Below are 12,490 nucleotides of genomic sequence, written 5' to 3'. Positions count from 1 at the left end.
ATATATATGATCAAGGCAGCTATGAGCTGTTAGAACATCTTCAAAAGAAGTCTCAAGGGGAGAAGACACCTTGATAATGACCCCATGTACTAACAGGCATTAACCCTGAGAAAATCACAAGGAATGGATGCAAACCATACCTGGATCAACACATGAAAAGCAGACACTGCAAACAAGTCAACTGAATAGCGAATAATAAGGCAATACTCAAACAACCACACCATGTTGATGTCAAAAACTTTTGCTTGGGCAGGCAAGAAGAATCAATAGGTGGATAAAGGCACTTGCCATCAGGCTTCAAAGCCTGAGTTGAAGCCCTAGGACTCATATGATAGAGGAAAAGAATCAATTCTTGCAAGTTGTCATTTGACCTAAGCACTGGAGCCTGGCATGAGTGCTCTCCCCCTACCCCGACATGCACACAATAAATAAGTAAAATGTATTTAAATTATAAAAATAAACATTCTTTCTACTATTTTTTCTTTCTACTTTTTGAGTGTCTCATTTCTATTTTTCTTTTTTTAATTTTAATTTTTATTTTATGTGTATGAGTGTTTTGCCTGTGTGTATGTAAGTGTGCTCGTGTGTACAGTGTCCACAAAGGCTAAAAGAAAGCATGGGATCTGTTGGAACTCGAGTTATGGATAGCTTTTAGCCAACATGTGGGTGCTGGGAACTGAACCCAGGTCCTCTGCAAAAGCAGCCAGTGCTCTTAACCACTGAGCTGTCTCTCCAGCCCCTACATTTCTATTTTTCTTTCATCATCTTAGTTTTCATGCTTTTTTTTTGGTAATCTCCTTAAGTAAAGATATGTTTTCCATCTCACTGGCCTGAAAAAATGTTTATATAGTAAACACAGTGTATATTTAAAATTCATTTCACAAAAAGTTACACATTTTAAAAACATATACTTAACCCCCGATAGATCATATGATTATATCATGTGTGAGAAACTAAAAAATGTACCCCAAAAACCTTCTTAATAGTCCCCTCAGATAATAGTCTTCTTGAGAGATGACCTTACTATGTAGCCCAGATTCACTTTCAACTCATGATCCTCCTGACTCAGCCTCTTAAGTGCCAGGATTCCAGGCATGAGTCACCACACCTGGCCAGAGATCATTATTTTTGCTTCTATCTCATTCTAATCTTGTTCATACCTGGTATGTGAAAGTTTTTGTTCTGTTCTCTCTCTTCTTCTATGATTAGTGGTGGGGGTTATTTTGTTCTTCAAAACCATACATTTAAATGGCTGTATGTATTATAGAAATACAATTGTATGATACAATACTGCCAAAAAAGATCCTTGGGAGGAAAAAAATCTCTGTGTACTATCTTCTCATAATAGTAATTTGTAGAATTATGAGGTCAAATACATGTAATGATTTCCTTGGGGCTCTCAGTATACTGCTTCGCTATTATTTTAAAGGGTTGCAATGACTTACAATCACATCAGCAATTTACCAAAGTTGCCACTTCTTACCTCCTCATCATCACCAGATATTTTCTTTCTCTATCATTTAAGAATTTTACTGAGTAAGTGGGAGCTTACTTACATTGGCAAGACTTTGGTTAAGAGGCAAAGAAAAAGGTAAAAACCTCATCCACAATTGTTTTTCTGTAAGTGGCTTTCAGACAATGTCAACAGAATTTACCATAAAGGTGTGATAAGACTTGGCATGTATAGTTTAAAACCATTAATTGTGGGCTTTAAAGTATTAATATTCTGTATATTATTTCTTAAAACATTCTTTGATTAAAAGTTAGTTTCCTCCCTACTTCTAACACTGAATTTATTTTTAAAAAATTTTTATTTTATATGTACGAGTGTTTTGTCTGTATGTATGTAAATGGATCATGCATGCAATGCCATGGAGGCTAGAAGAGGGTGTTCGATGCTCTGGAACTAATGTTACAGATAGCTGATAGCCACCATGTGGGTGCTAGTAACTGAACCTGGGTCCTCTGCAAGAGTAGTCAGTGCTGTTAACCACAGAGTCATCTCTCCGGGCCCTAAAATATTATTAAAGAAGGGGAAACAAAGGCTTACACACACTATTCTTCACATGAAAGAGCACCAGTACAAATCTTTAAGGTGGCAGAGGCTCCAAAGATTTGCAACTAACTGGAGTCTCCAGGTATACATCTGGAAATGGTTATGTTGGTTCTTGTTTTGATGCCACACTTCAAAGTGTTCAAAAACAGTGCTGCATATATTCAAATTCATTTTGTGGTGATGCCCTTTTTATATATGCTCAGTAATCTTGTGTTTCCCACTATGAGGCACAAAGCATGATTATAGTTTGTCCAGATGCAGTGACCCAATTATCAGGATCCCTTCTGTTTCTGAATTACTTTCCATGGCCCAAGATCTCAGGGACAGAAATGCAGAATCAAGACAAGCACTTGATGTATGAATGCAGCTTACCTTGTGGCAGTGTTCTGAATGCAGGATTAGGTTCATGACAAAATGATTTTGTGCACTGCCTCTATTCATCATGAAAAGATCAAACCAAATTTAAATTGAATCACTTTTTTCTCAGTTTTCAGGTGAGGGAAACAACACAGAAACGACCTGATATAGCTGCTTTACTCTGGAATGCCAAGTCTGAGAAGAACTGCTGTATGAATGCCCCTTTCTGACACCTAATGTGTCCTCGATTCATACCTAGTGTGACCTCGGTTCCTGGTAAGTTATTCTTTAAGTCTAGGTATCTTGAATCATGTTATTATTGGAAACATACAGGTGATGCAGATTATTCAAGAACACATGCACTTGCCGTGCACAGAGGTGCACACCTGCAACCTAGGTATCTGGAAGGTAGAGGTAGGCAGATGAGGAGTTCAAGAACTATCTGAGCTACATGAGTTCAAAGGCAGAATGCTTGTCTAGCATACCCAAAACTCGGAATTTAATCTCTAGAATTAAGAAAGTATTAAACGTTTTTGTCAGTAATCATGCATTTGTGAAGACAGAATTCTTGGCAATTCCATTTCCTATTTTTAATGGAACTGAGAAATTCTCATGAACATTCAAATATATAGTAATGTATATTGAATATGTACATTATATTGAATATTATGCTACACTTGGTCTCCTTCCTCAGTAAAATATCATCTTATTAATTAGACTGTAATATAGTAAGTTATAATTAAAACAATCAAAATTGTCTGTGATTATGCTTCATATATAAATATTTCAGATATCTAAATTTTTCTTACTCTCATAAACTACAGATTTATACATACAATTCTACCACAGATTCTTGAGAATAAATATTATTTGCAATTTAATTATTTCTGCTTTCAACCATTGGGCAGTTATATTTTGAGAAGATATTTATGAAGAAACACACATCTTCCCGTGACATCTGAAACTCAACAGCTTGCATGTCTATCTCTGCATGCCTACTCAGTATGTGTTTTTGCCCAGTGTGGGAGAGATGTTTGTGAATGAGCCAAGAAATATGCAAACTCAGTAATCCAGAAGGAAACTTGGCAACATTTAAGCTTTTCTAAGATTATATGTAACACGGCTCCAAATATCTCTAAAAGATAACAGGCTGAGAAGACTTTAAAAATTCAGTGTAGGTAAGGGAGGAATATGATCTTTTAGACAACAAAATAATAGTGCATAAGAAGACCGTAGAATACACGTTTGTAACAATTTTGTGGTTAGCTTAAAAACTCTTGGTTTTGCTTGAAGATAATCCTAACTTTGAGAGCAGAGGTGGGTGCCCAGGACCTGAGCAACTGAAGCTTGCATCTGGACTGTGTTTGTGTGCCTTTGGGAAACACTCCTAATTTGGTTTCTTCCCACTCCACCCCTCCTCCCATCTCTTCCCTGATTTCAGTGACAGACTATTTCTGTATCCCTCATTGCAGCAGAGCTCAGAGAATAAATATGTTAGACAGGATGCTACAGATGTCCAGACCAAGATCTTCCTTTGCTGAATGATAGACTTCAGTGTAGGCTCATTAATAGTGTGAAGAAGCATCCTCAAAATCTCAGTGGCTTAATACAAAAAAGGACTGACATCTCACTCCACATGGTGCTGCTGAAGGACAGGAGCAGGTCACAGTCAACACTGAGCTGCTGAGGGTGACAGAGTCCAGGAAACATGGAAACTTATTCTTAGCACATGTGCACAGGATACATTGGCCAGAACGAGTTGTATGTCCATGTCAAGTATTAAAGGTGGCAGCAAGCACAATCCCAACCATATGACCAGAGAGGAAGCAGCCAAAGATCAAGAAGCAGCTCCCAGGGGTGGTGTAAATGGAAATCTGAGGTCCCCAGAACTTAAAGTAGACCATCCTGATTTATGTTGAGGGTTTTTTTTCCCATTTATTTCTTTTTTTTAATTTAATTTAATTTCATTTTATGTGTATGCCTGTATTGCATGCATGCAGGTGAGTGCACCCATGTCGTGCAATGCCCACAGAGGGCAGAAGATCTATCAGATCCCCTGGAACTGGAGTCACAGACAGTTGTTAGCTGCCATGTTGGTGCTGGGATCTGAACCCAGGTCTTCTGCAAAAACAGTCAGTGTTCTTAACTACTGAGCCATCTCTCCAGCCCCTCCATTTATTTCTTTATTAATTTTTTCTTTTCTTTCAGAAACAATGGTTTGTTGCATTGGTACAGTGTGACATGTTTATTCTTTCAATAATCAAAAAGCCTTTTGTCAGAATGACTTCTATTAATGGACATAATGTGAACTTTTACTTAACCCTACCCAAACCATGTGCTCTTATGTTTTGTGATGCTGGCACCCAATCTCATTTTCCTAGGCAACTTCAATTTGTTACTCCACTCCAAAAGATAATGAAAGGATGAATGAAGGTGGGTATGCTTGAGAACTAACATATCAAAGTGCTGAAAGGCAGCACATACAGAACTCCACTGAATACAGTGGACGTAGGGAAAGACACGTGATCTCAGATGAATAAGATATTCTAGAACCAGGGAGGAAACGGTCTGCTAAGATCCAGGTGAAGCCAAGCTTGTACTTCCCCAGTTAAAGCAGGAGAAACCATTTTGAATAAAATCATGCATGGGGGTGGAATTGGGACACAGTTCTAGGGATGGAGTTCTAGCAAATATTTCATCAGCACAGTTCCAGAAGACTAATAGTTCTGAGAGATCTCTAAAGGAACAAGTGTCCTCCAGGTTCAGACCCTCTTTTAAAAACTAAACTTAAGAGTCAGGATTTTATTTGTTCAGGTAATTATAATGTTGGTCTAGGTAGGCCATACCTCTGAATACTCGTGTTCTCCAAACATCATTACAGAAAGGTCTCAACCCAATGGTCCATTCGTGGAAGGTGATCAAAATGCAACTGCTACAGTTGGGAGCATCCAGCCTATGTCAGGCATAGATTTTTGGTGCTTTTATTTTTTTGTGTTTGAGTGTCTTGCCTGCATGTATGTAAATACACCACATTCATGCAGAGGCCAGGAGAGGCTGCTGAAATTCTTGAAACTGGACTTACAAACAGTTGTTAGCTGCCATGTGGGTGCTGGGAACTGAATCAGGGTCCTCTACAAGAGCAGCCAGTGCTCTTCACAACTGAACCACCTCTCCAGTCCAACAATGTCAGTTTTAAAATGAAAGACAACATGATCATAAGTAAAGGGTGTGTTATCTGGGAAACATGGATATCTGGAAAGTTTTACATTTCACAGAGAAATTACAAAGTCCATTTCTTCCTAAGGGAATGAAAACTCTTTCTGCCTTGTGATTCGCCGCATTTCTAAAATTACTCACCTCAGATTATTTTCAAATAACATTATTTTCTTTAGGACTACATTCATAACAAGAAATGCACACTAATGCATGCTACTGCATGATTCAAGATAAAATACATTAGAAGGACCACAAGTTATTTATCCTGCAGGAAACTAACCTCCCATTAAAAGACTGCACATCAGAACCATCATCAATATTTATCCTTGTGGTTCAATACAGCCACTATTTTGGCTTGGGATGTAAGGGCAAATTGAGCTGGCATAACTAATTTTAGTAAGATTACTTTTTTCTATATTTGCATTTCCCCTGCATAAAGAAGGGATTTGCTTCATTCTAGGCATTAGTTATTTCGTTCTCTTATAAAGAACTCAGATGTTGGTAGCTGCCTTTCTCATTAGATGTCACATAAAAAAAAAAAAAAGATACCAAATAGCCTATTGTGCATATATTAAGGTACTTTTGTTCTTCAAACTCCATTAAGTTCTTATATGCCTCAATTAAGTAAAAGAACAGCTAATTAGAACAGTCTGCTTTCAAAAGACTTAGAACTCTGCCAGGAACATCCTAAGACCTTGTAACTAACTACCTATTTCCCAGTGTGTCTGACCCAGGACTGCAGAAGAAACTGCAAATTCATTTTTATTTACTTTCAGTAAATCAAACAAGTTTGCTGTGATTCACTTTCACATCATGACACCTCTAGGAGATTATTTATTCAGCAATCACTTTCTGTAGCTAGAAAAAAAACATCTAGACAAGGCAAGAATAATGGCTTATATTAAGATATAAGCTGAATCAAAACTGTTGTAAGTGAATAGCCAAGGGGAGAAAAAATGCAAACCATTTATGGCTGTGGAGATCTCATTTGATTGAAATTCTAAACATTCATGTAATTTCATCAGATCATAATTATCAATAATATTATTAAAAGAAAGTTATTATAACAGTAAATACTAACAGCATTCACCATAGGTTCTAAATAATTACTTAGTAAAGAAAAAAATTTTTATAGTCACATGATAATGATTTCAGAAAATGTTGGGAATATATTTTAGAATTTTTTAACAATACAAGTTATGGATAGATACTAAGGCACTCTTCTAAGCAAAAAATATGAATGAAAAGGAGTTGAATTCTTGTTGTATCATGAAAATTATAGTTCATAGCCTGTTTATTCAGGAGATTTTTACACTTAAAATTTACCATTTTAAGGTTTCAATTACTACAGGAACAAAAAAACATAGTTTTGGATAATTTACTAATAGCGCCTCCACTGTCCTGATACGCTCAGTTTAATAGCATTTAATATGCGTAGCTTTTAATCTGGAGCCACAGCACAGACTGTGAAATTATCACAGTTGTGTGGCCAAAGTTTTAAAGTCTCTAAAACTTGCTTTTCTAAATATAATCCTATCGGTCTGCTCAGATATGGCCTAATGTACCTCCAAAAGTGGAAGTCAGAACCTGGGGTCAAAAATCCTTATTTAGGTTAGAGGTGGCACTGAGTTACTATTTCTGAAATCTAAATGAAGTATTTGGCAACTGTAAGATAAGTTGTGTTCACTTCTCAAATGAAAATATTTGTTCACTTTAATAAAACATGGATGGGTTTTAACTAACAACTAGATAAATGTATCATTTTTTTCAGATGGTCCCATGGGAAACAGTTAAGAATCCACAATGAATCTTGTATTTTATGTATGCCCCATGTTATATTAAATTCCAGAGTAACTATTGAAAAACAAACCACAGCAAAATAAAACAAATAAGCAAAAAGGCACTGCCTCAACAATCACAGAACTTAGTCTAGGGGAGGAGCAAACAAATAATAAAAATACATGAGACGTACAACCAATACAGCAATGCTGGGCAAACAACATGAAATGAGGCATCTGCATTGGAGATTTGGGGAGACCTGAGCTGAGCGATGCTGAACTTCCCAATGGGACCTGCAAGGAGCAATCCTTGACAAGCAGGCTACTTGTGCAAGTGTTCTAAGTTCCAGGGAAGCCTGGCCCCACTGGGTGGTTTGGATCAATGGGGCTAGAATTGATGTGAGGCTCTGAAAGGAGTCTAGAATCCATGGAAACTTAAAGACTACACTGTAGGTAAAGAATGAGACTCTAAAAAAAGCAGACCTGATTCCTAGAGGCCAGACTAAGAACAGAAATGGCTTTTCCATACATGAGAGAGGAAAAAGAAAGTAAATAAAGATGGGGGATGGTCCCACCAGACTAATAGAATAAAAAGCAGTTGGGAAATATATCATTAAATATTGGGAAATTACAGAATAAAATATGATATGATTCAAACAAGTGCACATTTAAGTGTTTTAAATTTTTATTTATTTTTATTTTTATGTGTATGAGCATTTTGCCTGCATGTACTAAATATGTCTGTGCATGCATGCAATACCTAAAGAGGTGAGAAGAGGGTGTCGAATCCCTTGGAACTGGAGTTACAGATGGTTATTAGCTATCACGTGGGTGCTGGGAACTGGATCTGGGTCCCCTCCAAGAACAGCCACTGCTCTTAACTACTGAGCCCTTATTTATTTAATAACCATATAATTAGAAGAAGCATTTCATAAAACTGCATTAACATACTCAGTAACAATTTCCAGAGCTAAGATGCATCTCTTTCAAAACTGACTGTAAATTTTTAGGTTTACCGTTGAATTGATACAGTTATACAATATTGTACTCCGTATAACCCCTATAAGACATAAAATTAAATAAAGTTTTAAACTTTAAAAAGATCTCCATTTCATTGTTAAAGTACAGTGTCATACAGAAAAATTCATTTTTAATACAGTTGACACTATGATACACATGTGTTTCTAATCTCTATATATCTGATTATTACTAGTCACAGTCAGTTACTTTCAGAGCCCCTTGGCATCTGAGCATGGATATAAAGTCATTACGTAGATTTCAAAGGTAATGTTTTTCACATCTACTAATTATTAAGGAGCAATTTTTTATGCTTTGAAGAATTATTGATTGATTGATTGATTGATTGATTGATTGATTGATTTAGGCACCCACATCCCAGGTAGTGCCCTCCCATAGCCTCCCTCCCCCCACTAGAGCCCTTATACTCTGATATCCCTGCTGATATCCCATATACTCTAATATGTCTGCTGTGTTGTTGGCACCCCCAGCCATTCCCCACTACTTGCCCTTCTGGTGAATCTAGTCAGCCTATCTAGAGGTCTTTGATTTAGGAGGGTCAGCTGTTCTGCATCTAGCGGTAATCAGTTGTCTATATTCCTTTGGATAAGATTGGGGTCTGCTGTTCATTTTCCCAGTTCTATGCTGGGTTACTATCTGGGAATCCCTTTGGCCACCCTGGCCATCAACTCAAAAGAAAGTATCGTTTGTCTGGCATTGTTGCTTGTTATGTAGCCTTTAGCTATACATATGGACTCTTATGAAATTATGTTGGCCCATTTAATCTTTGGTTATACTTTCCTTTTGGGTGTTTAAGGCCATACAGTTAGTCCAGATAAAACTGATTTATTTTTACTCTTAATGTCATTTGAGGATCTGTTCCTCAGGGGTCACATGGGCTTCGGTTCTTTTACCAGTTCCACCTATGTGGAACTCGACCATGGTTGGCTTTGCTTGGAAGCATGGAGGAAATGATTCCTCTGTGTTGACCCTCCTCTTTATAGACTGGACACTGGTTCAAGTCCATCTGGTGGGGTCTCCTCGGCCTTCTTGATCAAGAGGACAAGTGATCCACCAATTACAGGACATTTTGAGACATCTCATAGTCCCTTGTATGGCCTTAAACACCCAAAAGGAAAGTATAAACTGTTCTTTATGTCCCTCTGACCAAATTATTATAGACCTCAAAGTATGTCTGTTAAACACCCAAGAAGGCTAGTTCCACCAGTCTGGTATTTTTAATTACTGTGTGTCATGTAGAAAATCTTGGGCAAAGAAGAATTGTTCTCAGATAAACTTTACCTAGACATGTATTTCTTGATTTGCTATGTATACTTTGTCAGTAGGTTGTAGGAGTAATATGGTTCTCTCTGGTTTTCAAAACTAGCTAGGCATTGTTTATCTCTCACATTGTCTCACCCCTCCATCATGGTTTTCCCACTTAAGGTGTCCCCATTTCCCCCCTTTCCCCTTACTAATACTCTTCTCCTATGGTCCTACCTCTCTTGAGTTCCTTCTTTCCCTTTATCCCCTAGGGTATACAATGAGCTTTTTTGTTTGTTTTTTTTGTTTGTTTTTTTAAGGTGCCATATCACAATGTGACTTATGCACCAGAAGTTCTGTGTCACTGAGTAAGTAATTAGGAAACATTTTTTTAGAAAAGAGCTTCCTATATAGTCCAGCCTGGCCTCAAACTGACAGTCCTCCTGTCTCAGCTTCCCAAGTGCTAGGATTACAAGTGTGTGCTGCCATACCTATAGTTATACTTTTTATTGGTTTTTTGTTTTGTTTTGTTTTTTGAGACAGGGTCTCCCTGTAGCCCCAGCTGGCCTGGAACTCCCTCCATAGACCAAGCTGTCCTCAACTTCACAGAATGCCTCCCAAGTGCTGCGATTAAAAGTATGTGCCACCATGCCCAGCTAATTACACTTTTCAAGGATACTACTTTTTAAAACTAACTCTCTAAAATAAAATGATTTATTTAATGCAATCAATATAATGTTTAAACAATATGTAAAAAGCAGTCATAAATACACCACTTTGTATCAGTAGAAACATAATAGAATCTCTCAAACACTTCCAAATATAATTGATCACAGATTTTTTTTTTCATTTAAGTTACCCCAAAGGAAAATGTCAACGGCTTACCAAACAGTTTTATTTTTCATTCAGGAAGGCATTTACTTACCTGAGAGAAACTGCATGTGGTCCGTAAAGCTCTCTCACAGCTGACAGGTCAGCTTCCAGCTGAGGGTGCTTGTGCAGTTCCCCATCATAGCTCACCTGCGACAGGGGTGAGCCAAAATGGTGAGGAGGAACAGTAAACACAGACAGCCTTCCCTTCAACAGCATCTGCAAAATGTTCCTAGGCTGCCAAACTGCTAGGCAAATTCATCATGTTTAAAAGTTTAAATGAGAATACTTTGATACAAAAAAAAAAAAAAAAAAGTGAATGCTAAGAAGAAGTGAATGTCCGGTAACTATTCTGGAAAACTTTTAGAATGAAAATCTAGAACAGAAGAAAAAGCACCAAGTTCCCCTCTATAAGTGAGTGATATAAACAAAAATCAAGCTGGGAAGAACTTCCTGCATAATGTTAAAATGCTTTATTGGTTAGAGAATCATTTTCTTAGAAAGCTACCCAACAGTTAGACAGTTACTCTTTAGAGGGAAGCCTGGTTTTATTATGCCCATGCTTCTACTGCCTTGCTTATGTCTAAGTTAACAACTACTGATGTTTTGTTCTAAATAGAGTTACTTGAATTCCCTTCTGTACTAACTTTGTCTCTAAGGTTATCATATTACACCTCCGTCATAATACACAAGCTATAAAGCACATACATTAACCAAGTTATTTGCACATATTTAAATAGTGACATTTCCTCATATTAATTTTTCAAAATGATAAATAAAACTAAGTAATAAGGTTGCTCAATAATAAGAAACAATAAAAATTTATAAAAGTTAATCATCTTCCATCTAAAACTAAGAATCTATGATTTATTTAGAGGTGCATCATTTAAAAACATTTCTTCTTTGGTCAGCCCTAAACACATGTACATAAGACGAATGCTGAATGGGCTCAGTAGGTTGTGTGTGTGTGTGTGTGTGTGTGTGTGTGTGTGCATGTGTGTGTGTGTGCGTGTGTGTGTGTGACAGTAATAGTTATAGAAAGAGTAGAAAGGGTGGGTTGTGCACAGGAGACATTGAAGAGGGAGGAATAGAAATGATGTAAATACAGTCCTCATGTATCAAAGTGTCAAAAAACAAAAATTTAAATAAAAATAACAACTATTTATTGTGTCTGTTAGAAAGACAGTTTTCACTCATAGGTGAAATCTAGATTTGTGGTGGGCAGGGTATGTAGGATGTGAAATTAATGAGGGACTTCAAGAGGAAAGAAGGGTGGTAACACGGTTAGGGAAGTGGAAGAGGAGACAGTGGGCAAGGAGAATGATAAGAGAAAACACTGTATGGCAGTGTCACAGTGGAAGCCATTTCCTTGCATGCTAGCCACAACATTAACAATAAAGAAAGCAATTAATGTGAAAGTCCAAAAGATAATCACAATCAATGTAATGTACAACATCTCTATCATTAACTAAGGCAACTTCAATGTAAATGAATTACTTCAATCAAGAGATTTGCAAAAACAATCTTAATTTCTGAAAATACATAGAAAAACAAGAAACAAGTTATTCAGATTTTCTACTTACTATTGGACAGTGAACAACTTCTAGGGCTCTTCCGCTAACACAAGTATGACCAGGAGAACTCCAAGACTGGATACCAGGGCACAGGTTTACTTACCTGTCCTCCATAGTAAAATTCTTCAGAATCATTGTCACCTTCAGAGTCTTCTTCCACAGTGCTATTCTGCCTTGACTCCTTAAAACAATAAGGACAGTTCCAGTGACCAAACTCCATTACATTCTTTGGAAAATAAAGTAGAAAGTAGCCATAACAGAAAGTTATGTTTCTCCTTAGTACAATACAACTTCAAAACAAAAGTAGTAAGAGACAGCTGTACAGATGTATTTAGCTCTTTTTTTTTTCTTTTTTCTTT

General features: G+C 37.0%; 1 protein-coding gene across 2 annotated transcripts in view; it reads right to left on the bottom strand.

Annotated features, from left to right (window-relative positions):
* The window catches only part of Parp8 (poly(ADP-ribose) polymerase family member 8), a 203,452-nt gene that overhangs the window by 77,294 nt on the left and 113,668 nt on the right, over positions 1-12,490 (bottom strand). For both annotated transcript variants that reach the window (XM_008832936.3, XM_017798109.2), the window contains exons 7-8: positions 12,235-12,312; positions 10,613-10,707 (exon numbers count right to left, since the gene is read on the bottom strand). In XM_008832936.3, coding sequence (XP_008831158.1) covers positions 10,613-10,707; positions 12,235-12,312 — 173 coding nt within the window. The remainder of the gene's footprint in view (positions 1-10,612; positions 10,708-12,234; positions 12,313-12,490) is intronic.

Source organism: Nannospalax galili, unplaced genomic scaffold (assembly GCF_000622305.1).
Source record: "Nannospalax galili isolate Female #2095 unplaced genomic scaffold, S.galili_v1.0 scaffold235, whole genome shotgun sequence".
NCBI lineage: Eukaryota > Metazoa > Chordata > Mammalia > Rodentia > Spalacidae > Nannospalax > Nannospalax galili.
This window is presented reverse-complemented; position numbering and strand designations above follow the sequence as displayed.